The 24909-nt window shown below is 39.2% G+C and overlaps 1 protein-coding gene across 5 annotated transcripts in view; it reads left to right on the top strand.

Annotated features, from left to right (window-relative positions):
- rbm20 (RNA binding motif protein 20) overlaps positions 1 to 24909 on the top strand; it is a 50386-nt gene that overhangs the window by 7178 nt on the left and 18299 nt on the right. The window contains exon 1 of one of the 5 annotated variants that reach the window (XM_008411197.3): positions 17023 to 17099. The exons of 1 other annotated variant lie outside the window; for it this stretch is intronic. In XM_008411197.3, the coding sequence (XP_008409419.2) occupies positions 17038 to 17099 (62 nt within the window). In that variant the 5' untranslated portion in view covers positions 17023 to 17037. Of the gene's footprint in view, positions 1 to 17022; positions 17100 to 18556; positions 18818 to 18839; positions 19015 to 24909 lie in introns of those variants that run through there. 3 more of the 5 variants (XM_081605142.1, XM_081605139.1, XM_081605137.1) reach the window with 3 other exon arrangements.

Genomic DNA, 24909 nt, shown 5'->3' with positions numbered 1-24909 from the left:
TACATCTACACAGTACCACAGACATATCACCACGATGCCACTGCACATTCACGCAGTAATTCATGCTAAAGTGGGCCCAACCAAGTACTGAGTGCATAGGAATGAACATAGTCAATGAACATAGAATGGTGCATAGTCAAAAGCCTGAAACATCTGTTATTGATCGATCTAATGTGATACTCTAATCGTCTGAGACATTTAACTTTGGGTTTTCTTTACCTGTAAGCCATAATCATTAACATTGCAAAAAATAAAATAAAAGCTTGAAATAATATTTTACTCTGTGAAACAAATCATTTCACTTTCTTACTATATAAAAAACTTCTTTTTGAGGATTGCTAGTATTAAGCTCCTGCTGATGTCTTTTTTTATTTATTTACAAAGCAGTTTGTTAAATTGCTAGCCAATAACTTCAACATGTTTTTTTTTTTTTTTCCTGGTTCTTGGTTTTTAACATCGGACGGTCAACTTAAACCGTCCCATTACCTGCCAGGACCTTTCAGTGACTTAAAGAACATGTGAGGATTTTGGCACAAAAGGATTTGAGCTTTTCTATCTCCCCTATTGCTGCGCAGAATGTTGTGCCAATTTGTAAACACAAAGAAAAATTGGTTTTGATGCAAATGAGTATTTATTTTTTTTTATTTTTAACGTGTCCTGTACGGCAGTGTGGCACTAGAAATTGTTGCCCGAGTGTTAAAGTGAGTCACAACTTTCATAAGCGGAGCATTACGGCTTTCGCCATGACGCACCACTTGATGTATATATGAAACTTTAATATGGATTTCTTTGTGTCGGTTTCAAATGTAAAGGACACAGAGACAAAAAACTGAGAAAGGTGGAAAAAAGTTTAAAAGGAAAGAAGATGGGAGTAAAGGAGAGAAAAGGGCATAGAGATAAATCAACACCCTTGAAGTCTGCCTCTCAACCTGCAGAAAAAGAGAAAACAACAAACATGCACATATAACAGGAGAAACGACATCATTGGAAAATGCATACACACACAGCAAAATTAGTATTTTTAATTAAATGAATTTTTTTATTAAGTATGTTGAAATATTTTATATTTTGACAACTCTACCACCAGGTTATCCAGTGAGCTTTGAAGTCTGCTTGGCTCAGGGAATCATGAAATACATTTAAATGAATTATTATAAATTTTACGTGGTTTCTTGTAAACTTGACCCTAAAATTCACCCAGAAAAATAACAGAAATGTGCTGATGACACCCCAGTTAGTTATAAAACCAGCTGTACCGACTCAGCAGTAAGTAAATGATCAAATATGAACAACACTGAGAGATGTCAGCAATTCTTGGCTTCGGCTCTGGCTGGGCCCCAAACGGCTCTGCTGCTTTCTTTGCTATCTTTGTAAATGCTCCGGGTTTTTCTCCCTGACCTTGAACTCATTTGACAGATTTAAAAGCAAGTCGTCGTGGGTGTAAACGACAAAAGGGAGGAAAAGTTTAGAAATGGCCCACTTCAAGTTTTTGTTTCAGTTGTTTAATTACGTGTGGACTCTTTGCTCAAACGCAGCACAATTAATCCCCATGCTTGACGTCATGAGTCATAAGTGAGTCAGGTGCTTGTTATAGGACTGTCAGCATTGCTGCTGCTCCTGCTGAGCTCTTTTGTTTTGCCAAGGTAAACACGAGTAGGAGGACTCCACATTGAAATCTGCCATTTTACTCTTATTTGTTCGAGATAAAGACGGCGAAAAAGGAGGACTGCAAGCTGATGTTGCAGCGTTTCTTTTCATATTTCAGGGACTCGGTGCAAAACTAACTTTTTTTGGTCTCCCTAAACATGAAAATATGTTGCATAATTTGTTAGTTCTTGAAGCACATTATCGCCTTTTGTTAGGTTTTTTTTTTTTTCAATCTCGCTTTTGGTGTTTATCGTTTGCGAGCAAAAACAAAGTGCTGTGGAAACCCTTTTTCCACAAATTAATTACAAGTGCACATTTCCACCATTGTGTGTCAGTGTGAGCGTGCATTTGAACAAGGTCATGCGTCACACATACAGATCAATATGTGACGCATGTGAGCAATGAACTTGCAGTATGTACTGAATGCATGTTGCCCCAAAGGTGTGACAGTAGGAGGGTATGAGTTTCCAGATAACGCGGCCTTCCCATCACCCCCGTGTTTCAAGTCCCTGGGGGAAGCTGGCACCGACAGCTGAGCCTGGGGAAGGCTGGAATAAGTGGGGCTGTTGGGGGACTGGAGCACCTTTTCCTGTCTAAAAGGCATTTTCCTTTCTCACGAGGTTGAAAATATTGAGTAAAGTGCAGGAATTCAAACTTGCAGTTCTCCAATCAGAAAAGTGTTCAACTCAATTGCTTTTGCAAAAAGTGACGCAAGAGATTTAGACAAGCGACAGATGGTTCCTCCCTTTTTCATTTATTTTTAGATGTATCATCATTCTCTTTTATTCTAGGTCTAGGTCAACAAATGTTATTGGTGCAAATGCATTTCTTTTTTGGGGGTATTTTACACCAGATATACACCTAGACTGGGTTTGATTGAGAACCAAAGTTGCAACATTTGTAATATTTTCAGCTGGTGCAGTTCACTTTCACACTGCACTGTGTCAACATATCCAAGTCTTTTGAAAAACCTGTTCCTCACCCTCACCTGTGGTGGCCCTGCACCAAGAACCACTTAACGACAGGGAAATGTCTGAAGAAGACATGAGAGCAACTTCCTTCGTCACAAAATGTAAACCATAATGGTATAGCGACAGACTTTAGCACTTGTAGGATTTCTCATTTGTTTTTGGTCAAAGACTGCGAGCCGTTTCACCCGAGAGCGCGAGACTCTTGTGCTTGTTTTGGTTGCATTTACCCAGAATGCCCTGCACTTTAGCTCACTTCCTGCTTTTGTTATGGTCTCTGGTCCACTATTCGAGTTCATTTCAACCAAAACAAGACCTAGGTTTTCAGGTGGACCAGAGTTTGCTTTTTTTGGTCCGCATCAGAGTTATATTGCACATACCGACCTCACCAAATGAACCGGACTTCCCAGGCAAATGAACTAGAGTTTGATTAAAAGCGGACTGGGCAGGGCTGGTGTGAATGCACTCTAAAATTCGTAATTATTTTGAGAAACCAAAAAAGTCATGAGGTATTTTTGTCATTCCAAACAAACTCAATTGCTTTCTGGGTTGTAAAGCACAATTACGTTTGAAACATGTTTGAATAACTGTTTATATAATGAGAAGCTGGGTTATATAAGCCAGCATTTAGACCCAATTGGGTACAAAATGTTGCTTTTTTACTCTTTCTATAATTCTCATCTGTGAGAAGGGGGAACACGAGGCTGTTCTCGGTCTGGTACGTGCCGCTCTGCGTGGAGAGCCAGGTGGGTGATATATAAATTATCAGAGCTGCCACATCTCCAGCTCACCCCCCTGTCTGACTGGCGCTGCTCACACCTAAAATGGGTCTTAAAATCAGGGGAAGTTGGGGTGGGGGGAGTCACAGTTAAGAGCTGATATATAACTTAACAACTCAGCAATTGTAACAGAGTCTGCAGCGGTGGTAATGGATAGCAATGTGTGATATTCAGAGTGCAGTAGTGGAGCTCGATTGTGCTGCTGCTTCCTTTGCCAAGCAGAGGAAGCAGCAGCACAGCTGACAGTTTGAGGGCTTATTGACAGCTGGGAACCGTCTGCCTCATGGCCAATGTCAAGATAAATGAAGGTTGTGGCTTCTGTGTGGAAAGGTGGACGCATGGTGCCACATTTTCAGACGTCCCTTTTTACAAACACGCTGTACTTTAAAAAACATATTTCTGGTAATTATGTTTCCTATTGAAAAATAAGTTGAACAGCTTCTCTGTAATTTAATACAGTGATATTTAGAGTTACTCAAAACATACACTGCTGTTAAAAATATTTGCTCCCTCACAGATTCACACCCTCAAATGTTCAGGTGGAGCCCATGAGCAAAGTGGATGGAACAAGTCTAGGAAACCTGGACCTGAATGTGAAATAGTTTTAACCCTCCCAAGGCTTTTGGTTTTGCTTTTTCCTATGAATCGTTCAGAAGTGAAAGGTTTGGCTTGAGGTCAGGACCTCGCTCTAGTGCACTTGAGCTTGAACTCATAAACAGATGGTCAGAAGAAGCAACATTTATTGTAATGAAGCGAAGCAGCCTCAGACCATCACGCTCCTACCACCATGTTTCACTGTGTTAATTTTAAACCAGATTTGACAAGATGCATGCTTTCTAAGAACTTTGGTCTCTTCTGGCCACAGAACGGTTTCCCAGTTGTCCAGGTGACGAGCAAGATGCGGTTTAATTGGGCAATTGTGTTAAGTTTGGGAAGCTTTAACAGGAACTCTCCTGTCGATCCTGTTGTTTCCCAATCTCTCTCTTATTTTCTCTTTTTTTTTGCTTTTGCTCTCATGGATGAGTTGTGGATGCTCTCTTGGGGTAGATTTGTATGACTGACTACTCCCTGTAGTGTTTTCATTGTGGATGATAAGTCACTGTGGTTCACTGTCGTCCCAAATTCTTGCAAATGGCTCAGTAACATTTTTCACACTGGTGTCAACATGTTGGTTTTCCATTAGTTCTTCACTTCTTTTCAGTGCATATTGTGTCTGTTTCTGCCATATTTTATCCCACTTTGTGTTGCTCAACAGGTTATATGGAAGAGGGCATTTGCACCAGCCCTGTTCAGTGCGCTTTACTCAAACTCCAGTTTGTTTGTCTAGAACAGTGGTTCCCAAACTTTTTCTCCTGGGCCCCCCCCCCCAGTGGTTTTTAAACATTTTCTGGGCCCCATTACAAATAGCTGTCTGGTTGAACTACGTGTGTGCGCGCGCGTGTGTGTGTGTGTGTGTGTGTGTGTGGGGGGGGGGTCTTAGAGATTCCCTGTCTCTAAGAATGGGGGGTGGAGGAAAATCGACTTTTTGGGGGGCAAAATGAATGTACGTAGCTGAACATAGACAACAACATCGGTAGCCTACAGGCTACTTGTTAAGCTTAAGGTGCTGTATTGATATTAGCTAGCTAGTCATCTTTTAGCTAACTTTACCTGGATCCAACAGCTTTACTCAACTCAGTCGGTTAGTTTTGGGGAAAAACTGTGAAAAGTCCTTTCCGTTTTGCTGGTTTGCTGCCATGAGTCTAACACACACCTGCGTAGCTCTGCACAGCAGCAGCAGGTCTCCTTCACTGCTACACAGGTGTAAACCCAGCGCGAGCGTCGTGGCGCTCATGTTGCGTTTAAAGACGGCTCGGAAAAACAGGTTACCAGATGTTAACAACGGATTAAACGGTTTTAACTGCTGATAAAAGTGACAGAGGACACAGATATGGGAAGTGTGGAAGCCCCTACTGTATCAAATTGACAGAGGAATAACAGAGAGTTGGCCATTCTAGGGTAAAAACCCAGCGCACACAGCGTTCATGTTTGTTTTTTTTTCATCTCTAGACGGCTTCCCGCGCCCCCCCTGCAATGGCCCCCTACGGGGGGGGGCGCCGTGCTTCTCAAATGCACAGCAACCCAGCTTCTCAAATGCACAGCAACAGAGAAAACATGAAAAAAAGACACGCACAAATGAAATGCAGCAAACATAAAAATAGACGCAAACAAAAATCTAATAAAATGCAGCAAACAAAAAAAAGAGACTCAAACAAAAAAGAATACAACCACAAATGAAATGCAGCAAACAAAAAAGAGAGACGCAAACAAAAGAGACAACCACAAATGCATTTCATTTGCTTTTTGTTTGTGTCTCTCTTTTTTGTTTGCTGCATTTCATTTGTGGTTGAATTCTTTTTTTGTTTGCGTTTATTTTTATGTTTTCTGCATTTCATTTGTGCGCATGTCTTTTTTGTTTGTTTGCATGTTTTCTCTGTTGCTGCGCATTTTCACCTGTCGGCCACCGTAGGAAACCGCTCCAAAAGCAGGAAGTGCAGTAGCACAGGGCATTCTGGGTAAATATAATGTAAATGTACGCGCGGCTCTAGCGTCAGCGGTAGAAAGGGCTCATGGTGTTTTACCAAAGACAAAAAAGAAATCCTAGAACCGCTTAAATCTGACACTACTTCATTTTTGTAGTGTTTACATTTCATGAAGAAGGAATTTGTGCTTCAGAGGTTTTTGTGTCATTTCCTGTAGAGGTTTTTGGTGCAGCGCTGCCATTGCGGAGGGGAGTGACAGATTTTTCAAACGTTTTGGATCGTTAGACACAGTGCAGTGTGAAAGGGAACCACACCAGCTGAAAATGTCTACTAGACTACTTCTTCTAAATGACTTTTTGTTCTCCACAAAAAATACAGCGCAGACACATTCAAGTTGATGAACATTAAACAATAAAGACCGAAATACCAGTAATGGAGTGATTCTGTCCCACTTAGACAACAACTACATTAACCTAAAATAATTAGTGTAGTTTTGCGTTCCAGTAGGAGAAAACCACTCGATCTGTCTTTTAGGAAAACTTGTGCAGCTGTGTGTGTGACTAAAGCTGTGATCCTTCCCCCAATTTTTACATTACTGTAGGAAACCTGTTTGCAGAAGCTCTGCTTATAACAAGCCATATCTAATGGTGTTTTTTAAATTTCATTGTTATGCATTAAAAAAAGTTCATGTAATACATATTTTTTAAGATGGTAAAAGAAAGTTAAAGGATGTAAAATAAAATGGCAGCAAAGTCTGACTGGAGTTAAAGGTTTTAACTCCCAAATCTCAACATCTAGAACTGTGAGTGAGAAACTTGGGGGAACTCGGTGTCGTATTTCTGTCGCCTCGTGTGCTGCCAGTTTGAAGCCAGTTTGATAAATTTTTCTTTTCTCTCGCTCTCTCTTTTTTAAAAGAGGGCAATCTGCATTTTAAAACAAGACAGAGCCTTTATGGACAAATTTGTTTCTATGATTAAATTGGGGGGCGGGGGGAAATGACGTTTTTGCTATCAGAAGTAGTAGTTATGAACGCCCATAATGTAATTTTACGTTTTTCTTTGAGTTTTAATATTTACTCAGTTGCTTTTGGTGATTATTTTTTCATGAATATAAATCTCAGTGAGATTTTTATGGCTGTCCTCCTTTTGCCAGATTACTAAGTCAGCCTTAGTAACAACTTCAGATCACTTTCAGGCATTAACATGTGTTCAGGAATAGCAGTCGATGATGTATAACGTGCACGTGCGAAAAATCCAACAGATTACATTGCAAATTGTTGACATTCATATTAAGATTCTGCTTTCACTAAATGAACTAAAAAGCATTTTGCATCATGCACAAAAAAGCAACAAGTGTGAAAAGCGTGCTTTTTTTTCTTTTTTTTTACCACAGACTTATGCTTCTTTTGTTTTATGTTTACATCATGTATATCCAAAGTGTTGTATGTAAAAACATTTACATTTCAGCCAAAATTTAACAGCTTATGGCATCTCTATACAAGCATGCTCCATTTATTTAATACATATTTAGTAACAATTTTCCTAGTTTTAAACCATTTCTCTCCTTTTCTCTGGTTTACGCTCCTAACATGTAACAAAGTGAAGTTGAGCTAATTTGTTAACGTTGAGCTGGAGAAGACGTGCAGCGCCACTAAAACACGGCCGGTTTGTTGACGTTGTTTGGCCGGTGAAGGTTTCCTCTTCGGTTTGAGGCCATCATCGTCCTGAAGATGCTCTGAGTGAGACGCATTTCGAGGATATTCAGCGATGAGTCATGTGAAGGTGTGTGGGCCCGTCTGTCAGCGTAAGCCTTACGCAACAGACACTTTCTAAAACTGGGTCAGGTTATGCATCGTACCTGAGCTGATGTAACAAATCTACCGTTATTTTATTATGACACGGTCATAATAAAAATAATGGCTACAGAGATTTAGGGTTTTTTTGTAGGTGATGTTGTGAATGAGCAGCAGCAGGAAATCCTCTAGATTCAACATAATCATTATTTGTTATGATTAAAATGCATCACCTCTCTCTAACTATGATGAGTTTTTTTTTTTTTGAAGACCTTTAGGTGGTAACACAAATACCGGCCCACACCTGGTGGGAAATCATCTAATAATGACCAGAAAAGTTATTAGATTTAAAAAAAAATTATTTCTTACCATTCTTATAAATACTTTCTATATTAATTTGGCTTGGAAAGGCAATGGGAAAAGCCAGTTTTAGCATTGGAAAAAGTGTTTTTGCTACAGGAATAAGAACAAGATACATCCTTGTCTTGTGATAAGGATGTGCCTTGAATCTGATTCTGTAGCAATATTAATGCCATTTTTAATTATTATGTTTTTGACACATTTCTTGTCATCAAAAACATCCGGCAGCACTGGCTTCACAACTTGGATTCATAATGCTTGCAGCTCATGTACATCACTTTTCTTGTAAGCAAATATGTAAAAATATATTTTTTATAATGTTGTGCATTACATCTTTAAGTAATGAAGCAAAACAAAACCGTGGCATGACAGAAAAAATAATATTCTCCATCCTGAAAGGGTTGGAGTCTGCACATTTCACACCCTTCATCCCACTACACTTGCACTATACATAAGCTGTCACACTGAGAAGACGTCCAGGAAATATTCTTCACGTTTATATCAGCGCAAGACACAATTTTAGATATTCCAAGAACCAGAACCAGCGTGACGGCACCTCAAACAGTAAGTAAGATAACTCCCTGCACTTGAAGATGTAATTTCCTGCGCTATGTGATGGCAGAAACAATAACCTACTATTCCTGGCTCCTGCTATCAGTCACTCCACCAACGCCGTCGTCGGGTGTCGGGCATGGATGATGAAGAGACGTCCATGTGGGTGGGAGAGGAAAACAAGGCAATGAGGGTGAATCACACAAAGCAACAATGCGGTGCTGACACAGACGCACAAACAGGAGGAACCTCAAGGCCCAGGCAGACGTGCATGTTTGGTTAGAGAAGAGATTAGAAATCAGAGACAACAAGGAAGCCTAAAATAACCAGTGTGTTGACGACGGAGGACCTGGAGGGTTCCTGTTTGTCATCACCGGGTTAAAATCCATTCCAAAGAGTTTCCTGACAAATTAACTCCCTCCTAATCGATGGCACCGCAGGGAGACCAGGCTTGGGAAGGGATTGAGATCATGACAGGCCACTTCCTGATTGTAAATGTGCAGGTGCTTCCATCCACAGTAGGGTTTTAATTGTGTCTCTTGCGCCTGTGGGTTTAGTTGGGATGTAACTTCCGGCGTGACAAACAAAGAGCTCAAAAGTTACATTGCAGGCATATTTTCCATGTGTGGGTCTGTTGGAGCTCAGGGACAGCTGTCAGTGACTCGTCATCGCACAGTTAGGAGGGCAGCAGCCTTCCCGGCAAAAAGCAGCTTTCACTAGATAAAACTTCCTTCTGTCTGACCACCGCTGTCTGTTTTTGCATAAAAGTAGATATTCAGAGAGTGAAGCCAGTCGGTCAGTGAAAGAGGAGGCAGCTCGGAGATCCCACATGTTCTTTAGGTTAAAAGACGACGGCGTAATCCTTCTTTTATAGCGTCGATTTTTCGGCATGTGTAATAACTCTGACTGCGCTCCCAGGGAATCCCCCGACGGCCTTCACACAGGGCATATCCAACCCATTCTGCTCACTGGCTTTCAAAGGGATTTCTCCTTCACTCGCTTTTTCATCCCTTCACTTGTGAGCGTTTACGGAGCAGCTGCTGGAAAAGTGAAGTTTCCTCGCCCGCGGAGCTCGGAAATTAATTGTTATTTGAGCGGCCTGTGATGCCGGCACCTCCGTGGGATGAGGCGAGTTGAGCCATATGGCCTCGACTTTTTCTCTTTAGTGTGTGATTGAGCGTTTTCGTTTAATGTGTTCCCCATGAGCCGGGCTTATCCCTGAGCTGGCCTGACATCTATACCGCTCTGCCCTGCGGCGCGTCTCCTCACCAACATCTGAGACAGCCATACAAATCCATTTTCATCAGTGAAAAACATTACAGAAGGACGTTTTAAATTATGTCTTAGTTGTTGACGCTCGGTCTGTCCTGGATTTCAAACTTACAAAAGGGAAGCAGTTATTTGTAAACATTGACATTTATGTTGATGATGATTATTATTATTACTGTTGTTATATTTTAGTATCTCGATCATTTTTTTTAGTTCAGCAAAATCTCCACTGAACTAATAGTTGCCACTGTGTTAATGGTTTACATGCATCAATAACAGTATTATCTCTTAGACTATTGTGATTAAAATAAAACAAGGTTTGCTAATAATGCCGCCATAACGCTACAATTAAAGGTATTGTAGTGTACGGTGTTTCCCTTATAACTTTGTAATTTAGTGTTTTTGTTACGTAAAGCACTTTAGCACCTGCTGCTACAATGTGCTATGCAATTAAACTTTATTGATTGATTGATATTGCAATCAGGATTGGGTAGCTGCATAATTTCAGGTTTTGTTAAGTTTTTTTTTTTTTATGTTTCTTTTGCCTGATTTTATTCTTTTCCAAGTATGTTATTTTTCAGAATTATTTTAGTTTTGTTTTCCACAAAGCTTTATGTTTTGGTTCATCTGGTGATGGGATTATTAAATATTGAATGTTTGATGTTTTGATCAGTTACTCCGTACTTCAGTAGACTTTTTTTTTTTTTTACCAAATACTTTTTAAAAATATGTTGAAGTGCTTCTCTTACTTCAGTACAATTGTTGGGATATGTTACCAAACTGTGATGACAGCCTACTTCATTCTGTAAAACTATAAACCTCACTAGATGGTGTTTGTTGGACACACCCTGTTGCAGCTGCATGCAGGGCTGGATTTACAGGGATTTACATTTTATTAATGCAGATTGCAGCACATTAATGCACAGTCCTGCACATCAGCAGGTGTAAACTGATATGTGGCAGGTTTAATCTAGCCAATAACTCCCATGTTGTTCCCAAAATATTTTACAATAACTTCATAACTTTCAAATATTCAAGTATTGTTTATATTCATAAAAATCTAGAAATGTTTACCCAACTCACCTGATATGGGCCTGTGAGTTTTAAATAAAGTGCAATGTTAGCAAAACTCGCATGAAAAAAAAAAGAAATAAAAAAATCTATGTAACCCCCAAAGGCCGTGGCCTTGTCTTTCCGTCAGCCTTTTCCAACATGTGTGTGTTCTGCTTGTGCAGCTCAGTAACAGATGAGGCAAAGCTACATCTGTCCTGGACGGAGGAAATTTTATCTGCATCTGTCCACATGCTGAAGCTCCAAAAACACGTTTTAAAAACTGACTCTGTAGACAGGAAAACGATGAGAGCCAAAACCTCCAGGCAAATTCTACTGATTTATTTTTAACACAGTTTGAACCCATAATTCACCGTTTTAAAAGGACATAGAAAATCTTTTGATGACCTTCTTTTATTTATTATGCTAATGAGTCGATAATGCATTTTTGTTACCCAGTGATTCTTATCGGCCCAACTAAACACTGCCTGATACGTTTTCTATAGTTTGAGTATTCTTTTAGTTTACACATTATTTGGCTATATGGGTGGATTCAAATTGGGTCTGCTAGCACAGTACACACACACACGCACACAAACACACGCGCGCACTTTTTCCTCTAGTTTGTCAAATGAATCTCCATTTTTTTCTGCATATACAGTATCAGGTTCCCAGTCTTGATTGTGTCAACCTAATATTCTAGTGTTTAGCTTTTTTCTAATCCAGAAAAATAATATTTATACATTTCCCAGAATAGGTTTTATAAAGACAAAGATTTCTAGTGATGAAATTAAGCAAACAGCAACACATACCATTATATTTGTAATTTTTTAAAATTTTATCAGATGTATCTCATTTCTCTCTTTTGTCATAGTTAAATAAAAAAACTAACCACACCGTTCCGTAAGGAAGTAAAAGTGACCATCAGTTCAGGTGACATAATTTGTTGCATAAGAAAGTATAATTTCTTACTAAGCTATATTAGTCTATATATTTCTAAACTTTAAAAATGAGAACGATGGGAGGAAGGAGCAGAGCGGAGCTGCGATTGGTTGACAAGTCGCTAAAGCGGGACCAGTCTTTAGGGTGTGATCGGTATTTGTGAAGTTGACAGTATGACAGATGGCGAAAAAGAAAAAAAAGCAACGCCTGCTTTAACCAGAGATGAGAGTGAGGTAAGAGCAGAAAGAGAGAGAGGCTGAGTTCAAGTGGAGCAGAGCTGCGGGGGGTTGTGGGAATCGTTGCTACGTCACCATGTGCACCAATATAGCTCAGATGTTGCTGACCACGATGCAGGAAGACTTCACCTGGATGCTCTCGGTCCTGTTGGCGCTCTGGAGGAAAATGAATGGCCATGCCTTTGGAAATCTGGACTCTAATCTCTTTGAAAATCCATAGAGAAACTTTAAACGCGTCTCTGCGTAGCAGACGGTGGTGTTGTTAAAAAGAAAAGAGGGCGAGAGAACTTTGCTGTCTACACCCGTGCAGCAGCTATAAATAACTGTATCGGGGCAGCAGGCAAAATGGTTGGTCAGCCTCGTCTGTCACAGCCGAGTCCAGCCAACCCCACTTCTCATCTTACTTCACCTCTAAGTCTTGTGACAGGCCCTGAATTCCCCACCTCACAAATATTTCTTTGATTTACCGTTGCACGTTTTTAAGTGAAACTTTGCTGAGCTCTAGTTGGAGCTTTCTTTAATTGTACTTATAATTATGAGCGCCATGATTTCAGGTCATCATCTTCCCTCTCCGTAAACTTTGATGAGTCAGACACATCTGTGATGTCACTTTGTGCCGTCGGGTGGAGTAGCTGGGGGCCCCGCTCTCAGCACCCAGTTTGACACTCGGCGTCAGCAGATCCCAGGTAGCGCGGCGGCTTTTCTTAGCTCATGTGCTTACATTAAAACCAACTGCAAAACACCTGATAGGCCAGAAAAAAACGGGACAAGAGCTGATAAACTGTTAAATTGTTGGTGGTGACAAAGGTTTAGCCGCCGTTGTTTATGAAATGTTTCCTTTTTTACCCCCACTTAAAGCATCTATACCCTATAAATACCACAGTTTTCCTCAAGTTTCCCCCCAAATCGTATTTTTTGTGTTTGTTTAAAGTCTCACCAAGACTGAATAACATGAAACTGCAAAAACAATTTCTAACACCAGGCGGGTCTTAGCGCTGTCAATCAGGATTGTGCGCGCGCTGCTCAATGTGCTAACGGCGGAGAAACAACTTGCCGTAGCACGGCTGCTGTTATCGGTGGCTATGCTAAATAGCCTGAGCATTCGCAACAGGCTTTATTGTGGGGAACTGCCTGTACACAGGTGTGATTGGCAGCACAAGATCCCTCCTCCTGGATCTGATTGGTTGTTTCTGACAGAGTGGTGCATTTCTGTAGATGCCAGTATAACAGGGAGAAGGCACAGGAGTTTCACTGTCTCATGTTATACGGTCAACATGGTGAACATTTGAACAGTTATGTAAAAAATAGATTTTTTTTTAAATATAAAAGTTACATGCTGGGGCTTTAAATTTGACTCAGGAGGCCAATAATAATTGTCCAGCTGTGCGTAATTTAACCTCAGTGTAAGTCCAGTTGTTGTGCGAAGGCCTCCGACGTTGAGCCCCGCTGAGAAGAAACGGTTTGAAGGAGTCGGGTCAAACCTACCGAGACACGGCTGGTTGATTAAACTGATAAGACTGAGCAAAACGACCATGAATTAGAGAAGCAGCCATCAGACTCCTGATATGTCTGGAGGAGATTTTCACCAGACGAAGCTGGTGGGAGCTCATTTTAACGATGGATTTAGCTAAATATAGAAAAATCTTCAAAAAAAGACCTTTTGAGACTCAAACTGCATCTCCACAAAGTGTTGAGTCAGAGGCAGCTGAATGCAAATCCACAGTTCAGTTTTATTTGAACAGAAAAAAAGCAAGTATCATTTTACTTCCACTTCCCAGTTATATTTTATCTTATGCAGAAGTGAGTAGAAAAATTGTACTCAGCTAAGAGTAACACTACTTTAACGTATTTTTACTCAAGTAAAATGTAGAAACGACTCAAATAAGAGTAAAAAAAGCATTTGGTAAAAAAAAAAAAAGTACCTCATCAAAATATCATTTATTTGATATTTAAAAATGACATCATCAGACGGATCAAGATTCTGTGGGAATTTTGGTATTTTAAGGAACAAAATAAAAATACTTAATATAAATAAAACATACTTGCAAAATCAGAAATTTTTCCAAATCAACATCTTTCAATATGAAACTTGTGAAACTTGTGAGCTTTTTCTTCACTGAATCCACAGCGTCCAGAAAGTTTACTCTAGTAAGAGTGGCGATACTTCACAGCAAAGTTATTCAAGTAGAAGTAAAAAGTACCGCTTCTAAAAGTACTTTAAAAAAAAAACAAAAAACAACTGATTTTATGCTTGTCACATAAAATCCCCCCATAGATTTACCTGTGAGGTTTCATGTGAATCGGTTTAAGTGGCATGGTGGTAATTTGAAACATGCCATTAATTTAAAAGTTGGACTTGTAGAGAAAAGGAAACATTTTGACCAAGTAAATAAAAACCGTTGATAAATTTATTACCAACTTAATAATTCCCTGCGGTTTGTGGTGGGAAATCTTTTTATTTCCTAGCTGATGTTTCAAACGGGTTTGATTCTGCAGCGTGCGTCTAGTCAGTAGGACGTACAGGACCAGTGGCCATTTTTCCTGCTCTGGGGTAAATCTGTTGGAATATTCCTGGTTAGGAGGAGGCAGCTGTGCAGTCAGAAGTTTCCTCCTCTGACCTAAATCTCATGGCGCACCTTTGCAAAAATAACTGGAACACGATCACATGGAGAGAGAGAATTTGCAGCTGGATTTCTGCTTTTCGTTGATGTTATTGTGAGTCGTCAGCTTTCGTCGGGCTGTTTTACGCCGGGCTTGGCAACTGACGCTTCTTCTTTTTTTATTATCATTTGATTTGGTTCCATGTGAAAATCTCACAAACCTAAATTTATCCTCCGACGTTTACTCCTGTTCCTCTCGGCATAAATCTGAGCGAGTCGTCATCAGATAAAACACGGTGTGAATCAAAGTGACGGCGCTGACCCGGTGGGCATTGTGAGGGCCCAGATCCCGTGTCCCTGGGGCCCAGATGCCTCGCCCGCTAGCATGGTGCCATAAATTAAAAGCTGCCCCCTGTGCCAAATGTGGAGCGAAGGAAAGCTGAGCCTGCTTCCCCGCCCACACCAACCGCCCTGCTGCTGTTGGATGTGTTGACTTCGCAGCCGGTGTCTGATTTCTTAAAAAGTTAAATCAAGATGTCAGGACCTGTTTGGACCTTGTTGTGGTGTCTTCTTTTTTTCTTCTTTTAATGCCTTTTCTTATCCGTTTGTGGGCTAGTTTGTGTGAAAAATCTAAATAAGCAATCGGACAGGACTTCTTCTTTTAATATATTACATCACCAAAGCATTTTGTTTTTCTTCAACAGTCACAGAAAATGTAAACACAAGTCTGAGATATTCCATGAGTGTTTCAATCTTTAAAAAAGGAGCATTAGCGCCCTCCTCTGGCAGACTGACGTGCCCCTGCGGATCTCTTTGGCGTTGTTATGTGGCGCCATCTGCTGGCCACCATGAAACCTTCAGGACTTGATAGATGGTTGGGTTTGAGATCGGAGTTGTTTCTGTTTCTGTTCTCAAATTTTCATGTCAAAACTGATTTAGAGAAGCAGAATGGGTCAAATTTGATATTATCTATAGAAGAAATAAAGAAGTAAGATTAAACTGAGAAATGTTTGATGGATATATATATTTTTTTACATTTTCTCTGCTAATGTGTAAAGAAAAACAAATCATCTTTTGGTTGCTTTGATTGTTTTTGTGGCTTTTAAATGAAGCAATAAAGTAGAAACTAAACTTCAGTAAAAAGAAATTGCTTTGTCATCTGAAATCTTCAGAAATTAAACGGCAAAATTATGGTTCATTGGGAGGAGCCCCCTCTTAAACATATTTCTAACCCTTATGATTGTATGGTTCAGTTTTCTCCAGAAATATCATTACAAATGTTATTGCTAATATCACAGTGACAGTATTGTTTTCCTATTGCATGTCATTGTGTTCATCACTGCTATATTGAGAACGTCAACTTTCCATTATTGGTGCAGAAACGGTCAGATTATCAGAAACGTAGAGGAAAAACATGGATTAAGTTTTATTTCGGCTAAGAAAATAACATTTTGTTTAGACCATACTAAAAGTTTGCTTTTTTTAGTTTTACTGAAAAAATGTGAGCAAGTGCTTTATGTTCTTTTGTTTGGAATTATTTTCTAAAACAAAGGAACAAATTAGGAAAGACCTGCATCTTCCTCAAACTTTAAACATGAAGCTCAATGTACCTTCTACTTCTAATTTACTAATTTACACTCAGATTTAATCAAGTTTCATTAGTAAGTTGCTGAGGTCTCTTGTCAATTCGATGGCTGTGTGCTTCGTTCTTTATCGTTTTTTCTCCAGATTTCTTCTTTGTCTTCTTCATAGTAATACTAATACCACTATGTTTATTTCTTACACTTCACTGCAGCCTTAAAACCAAGGTACTCTTCCTCGTTGTCGCCATTCCTCTCTTTTTATCCCTTATCCCCTCCTGTCTCAGGTTCTCAACGTGTACAAGCTGTCAAACGTGTCGATTCACCGTCGTTATTGTTCAGACAGATCTCACACCTTCCTTAGGAAACATGTTTTGGGTCCGGCACTGAGGAGGAAATATCTCCAACACCGATGACCATGTGGCAGCAGGATTACGAAGTCTAGACGGACTCACCTTGTGAGAACGTCTTGAGGCCGGAGTGTTACTATCTGTAGCCGGGTGCTCTTGTACCTTCTCATGTGTTGTCCTGTCATCAAGGAGGCAAAGATTTGTTGACTATATTATGAGAACACAAGTTCCGGTCGTTAGGTTGGAAGACTGGGAAGTTTTGCGGACCATACACACCCCACGGCTTGAGAACCACCCATTTTGCTGTTTCGACTGGTGCATTTGTTGTTTTGGATCCGCTTATTAAGTCTTTGAGGACTAGACGTTTGGTTAAGGTTGTTAACCAGCGACATGGATCATAAACTCTGGCAAACTGCAGAAAGAAACAGATGCACCAGTCCAAGGAAAAAGACGTAAGACTTTTTTTTTTTTTTACTATATTACGAGTGGAACTATTGAGAAATTGCTAACTCTGAACAAGCTCCTATACCTTACAGAAAAGTCATTTGCTCATCAGTAGTGGATTATAGGGATTTATCTGCCAGTTGGATTGCAGGATTTCTTCAGACATGCTGCGTTTTCCAGGAGATTCAGTTTGTTTATGTTTATCTGGTTGATTTGAAATTGTACATTAATTTTTAGGCTCTCTTATTGCTTCCTTGCACCATGTGTGGAGAGTGCTAACCATCTGACTCAGAAAGCTGACTTAGATTCAGTTTGTATAGACACAAAATCAAAAATTAACACCAATAATTTAGCCTGTAACAAGAGAAAATATGAACGTGGACATTTGTGAAGATTTGTTAGTGAATCAATAACGCATTTAAAATTTTACTTTGAAAAACTAACCCACATTTTTTTTATTTAGTCTCTCGTAACAGACTAAATAACCAAAATCATTGCTGTTCATTTTACAAACACTATTTTTTTTTGTATATTTTCACAATGTTTTTCATTCATGTAGAAATGTTGCCGTTTCAAACTAAATGTTCAGTTAGAAAGCTAAATATTTAGCTTGCCAATGCCTGAAGGTTAATATTTAGTTTGAAACTAAATATTTAGTTTACAAATTATATATTTAGGTCCAAACTAAATATTTAGCCTCAGATGTTATCAACCCATAAAATGTCCACTCCAGTCAGTTTCATCTCTTAAATGTTCTGTTTCGTAAACCTTAAATGATACTTAAGAGATTTTATTTATTTGTTTCACCGTTTAAAGCAGATGGTGAAACAAATAAACATCATTCTCTCACTCTGGCATTGGCGCAAAATAAAAAAGAATTCTCTTTGTGCTGATTGGGTGTAAAGATAATAGATTGTCCATCGACCAGAACTGTAAGGCCAAATATAAATTCATGTTTACTAAAAGAGAAAATTTAGATTTGAAAAAAATGTGCCTTCAATGAATTTTTACGTTTTAATTCATACAATCCAAAATGAAACGTTAACCTTTCTTTTATTCAATATTTTTTTATTTTTATCATGCATGAAAGTTTAGAACATATTTGTAAAACTGCAAATCCTAGACAGGACCGGATATTTGCGCTTTATTAAATAATTAAGAGCAAAACATGTTTTTTTTTCATGCCAAAGAAGGATAAATAAAATTCAATCTGGAAATCAAGAATTAACAAACAATTAATTAGCTCTTTTAAATCAATAAGTTACGACAAAGTTAATATTAGTTTTACACCTGGAATCAGAATTATGATTTTAGTGCATCCGCCAATCAGATGTTGTTCTTATGTTTTATTGAGGCAACTCTACATGTACTCATAGACACACTGAAGAAGTGGACACTCGCTTCAGTAAAAACCGTCTTCATCTCTGTAATCATGTGTGAGTGCAGCTCTGTGTCGGCGGCGCTGAGGGATTAAAGGTCAGACGTAATCCAGGGGCATTTACTGCTTTCCGTCACCTTGAACCTGAAGGGCGACTCTCCTCTGAGCTTTACTGCCTCTGTGGAAGCAGCAAAACCCAAAGGCCAAATAGTTTAGCTCCCGTGTGCTAGTCTAACCCCGTCCCTACACACACACACGCACACACACACACTCAACACTTGTGACTTTTCATCACAAGAGCCTCTGGCTGTCCGTTTAACACAGGAAAGCTCCGTCACCCGTCTCAGGGTAAGGACCGCTGGCTGAGATGTTATTCTAGTGTACATGTGTGAGCATTAGTGGCCGTGTCAAAGGGTACGGGGCGGGGGAGAGGGGCCCATCCGTCTCAGATGCTGGGCAGATGTCAGAGCATGAAGGAGCGCTGGAGAGCGGCTGTAGTGTCAGAGGTGAGGCTCGGAACGCCGTCCCGCGGCTTCTCCAGACAGGTTTGTGTTTGTCGTCTGCGGTGGCGTGTCTGAGATTTAGGCAGATCTGCTCGCTGTTCCGCTGGATGTTTCAGTGAAATTCGATGCTTCGGCCTGAACTGCACCAAATCCGGCCTCTAATTTGTTACTTCCTGCCCGCGAGGCTCCGCTGAGCGATGGGGTCGGTGCGTCGTTGGGTTGATCTGCCGGCGGAGTTCTGATTGATCGTTTCAGCAGAACGGCATGTCCTCGACGAGTTCCACTGAGCAAAGAAAAAGTTTTCCGTTTTAATTGTTTTGTTGTAGTTCATTCCTAATTTCTGAATATTTCTGTATGACATAGGAAACTGTTATAGATAAATGTTTCTCCTTTTTTTATTTTGACATTCTCCACTCTGCTGTAATGCGCTACATCTGTCCTACATGTGGCAGCTGCTGCTTGGAGCTGGACTTCAACACTGAGACGCTGTACTTTATAATGCGGTGTATTGTAAAGAAACCATTCTTTAAGCCATAATTAATATATAAAATCATCAAGCAGATTGTTTTTGTTTTTCTATTCTATTTTCGTTTTTTCTACATTTCTGTGTGGGGGTATTTTTTTCTGTTTATTAGGAGAGTAAAAGCATTTTATGTGATGACACACACTTAACTCTTTAGGTAGAGCTTTTCTCAAACTGGGTTTGTGTGCAGAAGGTTTAAATGGACACATTTAGTAGCAATTGTAATATTTGTCTGTGGCCAGACTGTGAGAAAAGAAAAATTATTAAATTTTCCTAAATTTTCAAGTCCAGTCCTTTGGATTGAAGGACTGGACTGGACGCCGACACACACATATATATATATATATATATATATATATATATATATATATATATATATATATATAAATAAACATTGTTCTCATTCTGTTACATTGAGTCTGACTTTGCGTTTTAATTTTCGTTTATTTTGAGCAGACATACAGAGAGGAAGCTCCACGTTTGTTAAATGTGTTTTTAGATGATTGCAGTGAGGTTTTCTGACAACTTGTGTTCTCTAAATTAAGCTTTCTGGCTTTGCAAAGTCTTTTTTTGTATTAAACAAAGAATGAAACAAAACTCACAAGGCATGGCGCATTGCTAATAATTTTATGCCAACTGGGTGATAAAGTTTGGATTTCTTTTACGATATGGTTTTTTAATATTTATATATAAAGAAGTGTTATTCCTGCTTTGTGTTCATTTGGGTCAGTGATCAGTAAAGGTGAACAAATGACTTTGACAGACTACAAGTTGCAGTTATGTTGCAGATCATATTCCTGTTGGACCGTTCTCCATCTGATTGGCTTCTCGGCATATTCACCGCTTGCAAGACGAGTAGATTCCTGACTGAAGCATTATGGGATTTTTTTTTCTTGCCCCTTCTGTTGACTGGTGATTGAATAGGCCAGGCATCTGCAACCTTTGACCACCTGCAGCCTTTAAAGAAAACTTTAGAGCCCCAAATTTTACATGAGCTCTGGAAAATAGCCAACTTTTTTTTTTCTTATCTACTGCATGAGGTTTGTTGTCTTTCTTAAAGAACCAACATTGAGTTTCTGTTTTTTAAGATTTAAAACAAAGAAAAGCGTAAAAAGTTTTAGCAAAAAAGAGAACGGATACATTTTCTGATGATATTTTCTGATGTTTAGGCTGCTGTTAAAGCTAACGTGTAGCAATTATACACAATTTCTAGGTGAGGTTTGAACATTTCTGTCATCATGCATCTCTTTGTTAGAACAAAAATAATTGGCTTTCAAAGGGAAACAAATAACAGAAAGCTGATTCCAGACCAGAGTGAGGGAATCTGATCTTTCTTTAGCGGCTTTTAGCTGGCAGTTCAAAGGAAGATGTGAAATCTTGAATTTGTTTCTCTCTCGTTTTCTTTTCTCTCCAAAGCTTTCCCTTCAAGTTACTATTAGATACTAGAACTTGGGAATTAGGCTGCAAACCTCTTTATTTACAACCCGTAAAGGTGGTAAGATGCTTGATTAAAAATGACCTTTGTAATCATCTCAGCTGATATTCTGAACGACTAATTTCTCATACATAAAGGTTTCCTTTAACAGTGCAGTAGTTGGTTTATTATCTTTGATTTAACCAATTTGATTTAGTCTATTTTCCATTGATTAAAAAATTAGGAGCAGGCTGCTTAATTAGTAACAAATATCACCCTTAAATAATTACATTTATTACCAGTTTGCTTCATTTTTTGCTGTCAATTCTACTTATTTCTGGGTAAAATATGTTCCTGCTGCAGTTTACTTCAATTTCCTAATTATCTGGCTAATCTGGGAGACAGAGTAAACGTGTCAAAATAATAAAATATACTTTGCAGTCGAGGTAAACATGTTTAAAATGCGTGTCGCCTCAGCATGTTCTCCCCGGAGCAGAAACTGAATCGTGCCGTGTGATAAAATGTTTCCTCCCTGCTCCTCATCCACCGGACTGCCCGTGTTTCTGGTTTTTAAACTCTTCCCTTCCACACCTGGTGGTTGTGTATTTGACACCTATATTCCCCGATCGTCATTGCAAGATTAGCCTGAAGTGTCTCGCGCGCCGTGCCAGCTGCTCAAGAGGCCATATTAGTCTTTTAAGGACACGGTGCGTCGGGGCGGCTGTGCGGGCGACTCCTGTATTTATAGCTTTGAGTCACTGGATGGAATGGTGTAAGCGTATCTCTCTCCATCAGCATGCTTGTTCACTTAAGAGGCCCAACCATTAGAAAAAACTTTTCACAACTAATAAGTACAATAAACACACAATTAAGTTAATTACATACAGGGTGAAAAATAGCACATTAGCTTGTTGTTTTGTTTTGTTTTTCTCATTTCCTGACATGATTTCAAACCAAACGTCCCTGCTTTGGGTCCACTAGGATCAACGAGGTGAATTATTTTTTGCTAAAAATAAATTGGGGAATTGGTTGTTTTTTTTTGTTTGTATTTTTTTTTTTTCTTAGAATTTTTTGCTTTCATTAAATTCCAAGATTTACACAATTTCTTTGATATTTGGAAGAAAAAAAGAAGCTTTTTAAGCTGTGTGACTTTGGTCAAATAATTTTTGTATTCTTAATATCAGAGCTTTGCAACCACTAAAATATATATTTTTTGCCTTTAATCACTTTGTAACTAATTTAATAGCATCACTAAGATCTCCATCAATTTCAAAGATCCATCTGTGCTCAATATTAAGATGCTGAGTGTTTTAGATCGAAGGAGCTATAAATTATAACTACATTTTGAGACGTCTTCAATATTTCCTCATAATGCTCTTTCTTAATGTTTCCATCTACACTACAAAGAGCAACAGCATCAGTAAAACCTCCACTGAACATGTTGCTGCCACCACCGTGCTTCCCAGCTCATGGTGTTCAAACTTCCCTCCTTTTCCTCTAAACGTAACAATGCCTATCATGTGTTGACTGCGATTTAAACTTTCATTTATTCAGACCACCACCATGTCAAAATTCACGTTCAGAAACGAAACGCCATCTATGGCTCAAATTTAAAAGGCTTTAGCTTGTCGTAACAATGGAGATCAGACATTAATTCGAGGGGAGTTTTGTCTTTATTCAGTCTTGCATGATGGGTCCAGATAAATGTGTAAATGTCTGACTTTACTCCAGTCTGTTGGCAGCTCAGAGAGTGTAGTGTGTATCCATGGAGCTTCTCTTCCTGTTGATTAATGAGGAATGAGATCAGGCTCATTCTTCCTCCTCAGTTCCTCTTCAGTGTGTGCATGATTATCATAAAACCATCCAAAATGCTGATATATTTATACATTACGAGTTCTTACAGAAGACAAATCGTCTTCTATTTACCACGACAATGGCAGCCGCGCCGACCGTCCTGTAAAGTTCATGGTTCAGACGAAAACGCAAATGTTTGCGTTCAGTTCAGCGCAGGTGTTAAGGATTCTGTAATCTGAAATGCAAAACAAGCTTACAAGGTTTCACTGAGTGTCGGTTTTCCACCTCAGAGGTGTGATTTTTAAGGCCTGGGCCCGGTTTATGTTTCAGTGCGAGGAGAAGTGATAGTCACAATACGATGAGTTTATGAAGTGGCAAAGTATTCACAAGAGCAAATCATAACCAGAGAAGGCGGCCCGGACACATGTAGGGGCTAATAATCCTCTGCCAGTCTCAGAGGCGTGAATTAATATTTGGGGAAAAAAAAATATCTCTGCAAAAATCTTCACTGTTTGGCAACCTATAAATCCACTTCATCTGTTGCATCTTTTCGTTCACTTTCAGAAGATTTTGTCCTACCGCATTGGTTTAAATTTAGTTTGTCAGTATCTCCATGTGCTACAATTTTAATGCTTTGTCTCAAACCATGAGACGGGTGTTTCGGCCAGACGGGGCAGTGTCAGGTGCTTCACATTTCTGACGTGACGTGTGGCTGAGGAGACTAAGTTTAGACAGTGAGTGCATTCACTCCACCTCTTCAGAAGCTGAAGAGGTGGAGCAGCTACTCAGGGTCAGAGCAACCAGTAACAGATGTGTAAAAAAAAAAAAAAAACATTTTAAAGCCCTAAAATAAATGCATGTTTAATTGTAGCTGCACACTGAGAAGTTTATAAAGATCCAACCAGGTTAAGAAATAATTTTAACAAAATCCCTAGTGGTGCGATTAGTCGCCCTCGGTAATAAAATGCTAACTGTATTTTACTGACAGCATCAGTAAAATAAATAAATTGCTACTTCAGCTAACCACGTGTGCGATGGTCTAAGTTGTAACTAAAAATGCAGCTGCAGCTTCTTAGGTTGTCGTTTTATTTATATAGCACATTTTCAGTAACAAGGCAATCCTTAGCTCATCTTTGCGCCGTCTCCCTTCCATAAATAATAAAATTGAGTGCAAAAAGAACTCAGTTTAATCTGTTAGTTTTCATACTCTAAGGTCAAATTTTCATGTATAACTCAAAGCCGCAGGCAGCAAATGTAAAACTAGTGGAGACACTAAGACTAAAACAGCAATTTTCAAAAGCAAAAGTAAGCAATTTCTGACCATGCAAATGTTAAACTCATACAGAATAGAAATGTATACAGTCAAATGGACACATTGATTTTCTCTCATCATTGTTAGCACCTAATTACGCACAGCCACAGCAATCACTTATGACCCACCTTGAGGGAAAATGTTCTGTCACTTTCTGCAAGAAATATTCAAAGTTTGCCCCGGAGAAATCCAGCGTAAATCTTTCGTTCTCTCTCAAATGGCGCTCTGTAATTGACGCCAGGTTGAGCAGAGGTTCATTCCTCAAGTAAACAAAGTTTTGTTCAGTTCACAGTTCTTAAAAATCTAAGATTAACCTACGAACACGAGCAGCTGCTACTTGTCTTTCTCTTGTGATCTTTTTCCTGCTCTTATATTTGCATTAAAAGTTATGCTTTTTTTATATATGCACATAAAATTTTGGGACATTTTATGCATTTTCAAGATTGCGGAGAAGGAAATTTTGCACTTAAAATGTATTTTATGAAGTTTTTAAATAATGTAATTTATGGAAGTCAAATGAAGACTTGTTTTTGACCATTTCCTGAGCTTTATTTGTTTCCCTACTTTAAAACCTGTCAAACTTGTCATTGAAAATCATCACTGAACATCTTTTACAATACTTGTAAGCAAAAAGTTACAGTTGAGTTAATTTCTCAGGCAAGTCCTTTCATGGCACAAACAGGAAACATACCTGTCAAGTCTCCCGTTTTGTCCGGGAAACTCTTACCACTCTTTCCTCCGTGCTCCTGAATTAGTATTTTCCCCAAAATTTCCCCTACTATAACATACCGTATCATAACATACTACACGTAATTTCAAATCTAAAACTTGACAGGTATGACAGGAAGTGCATTTGTCCTGTGCAATTCATAATGTTTGTGTTGTTTTCCCCCA

This window comes from Poecilia reticulata, chromosome 1 (assembly GCF_904066995.2).
Source record: "Poecilia reticulata chromosome 1, P_reticulata-male-v2, whole genome shotgun sequence".
Lineage (NCBI taxonomy): Eukaryota > Metazoa > Chordata > Actinopteri > Cyprinodontiformes > Poeciliidae > Poecilia > Poecilia reticulata.
The sequence above is the reverse complement of the archived record's forward strand: the minus strand, read 5'-3'. Positions and strand labels throughout refer to the sequence as shown.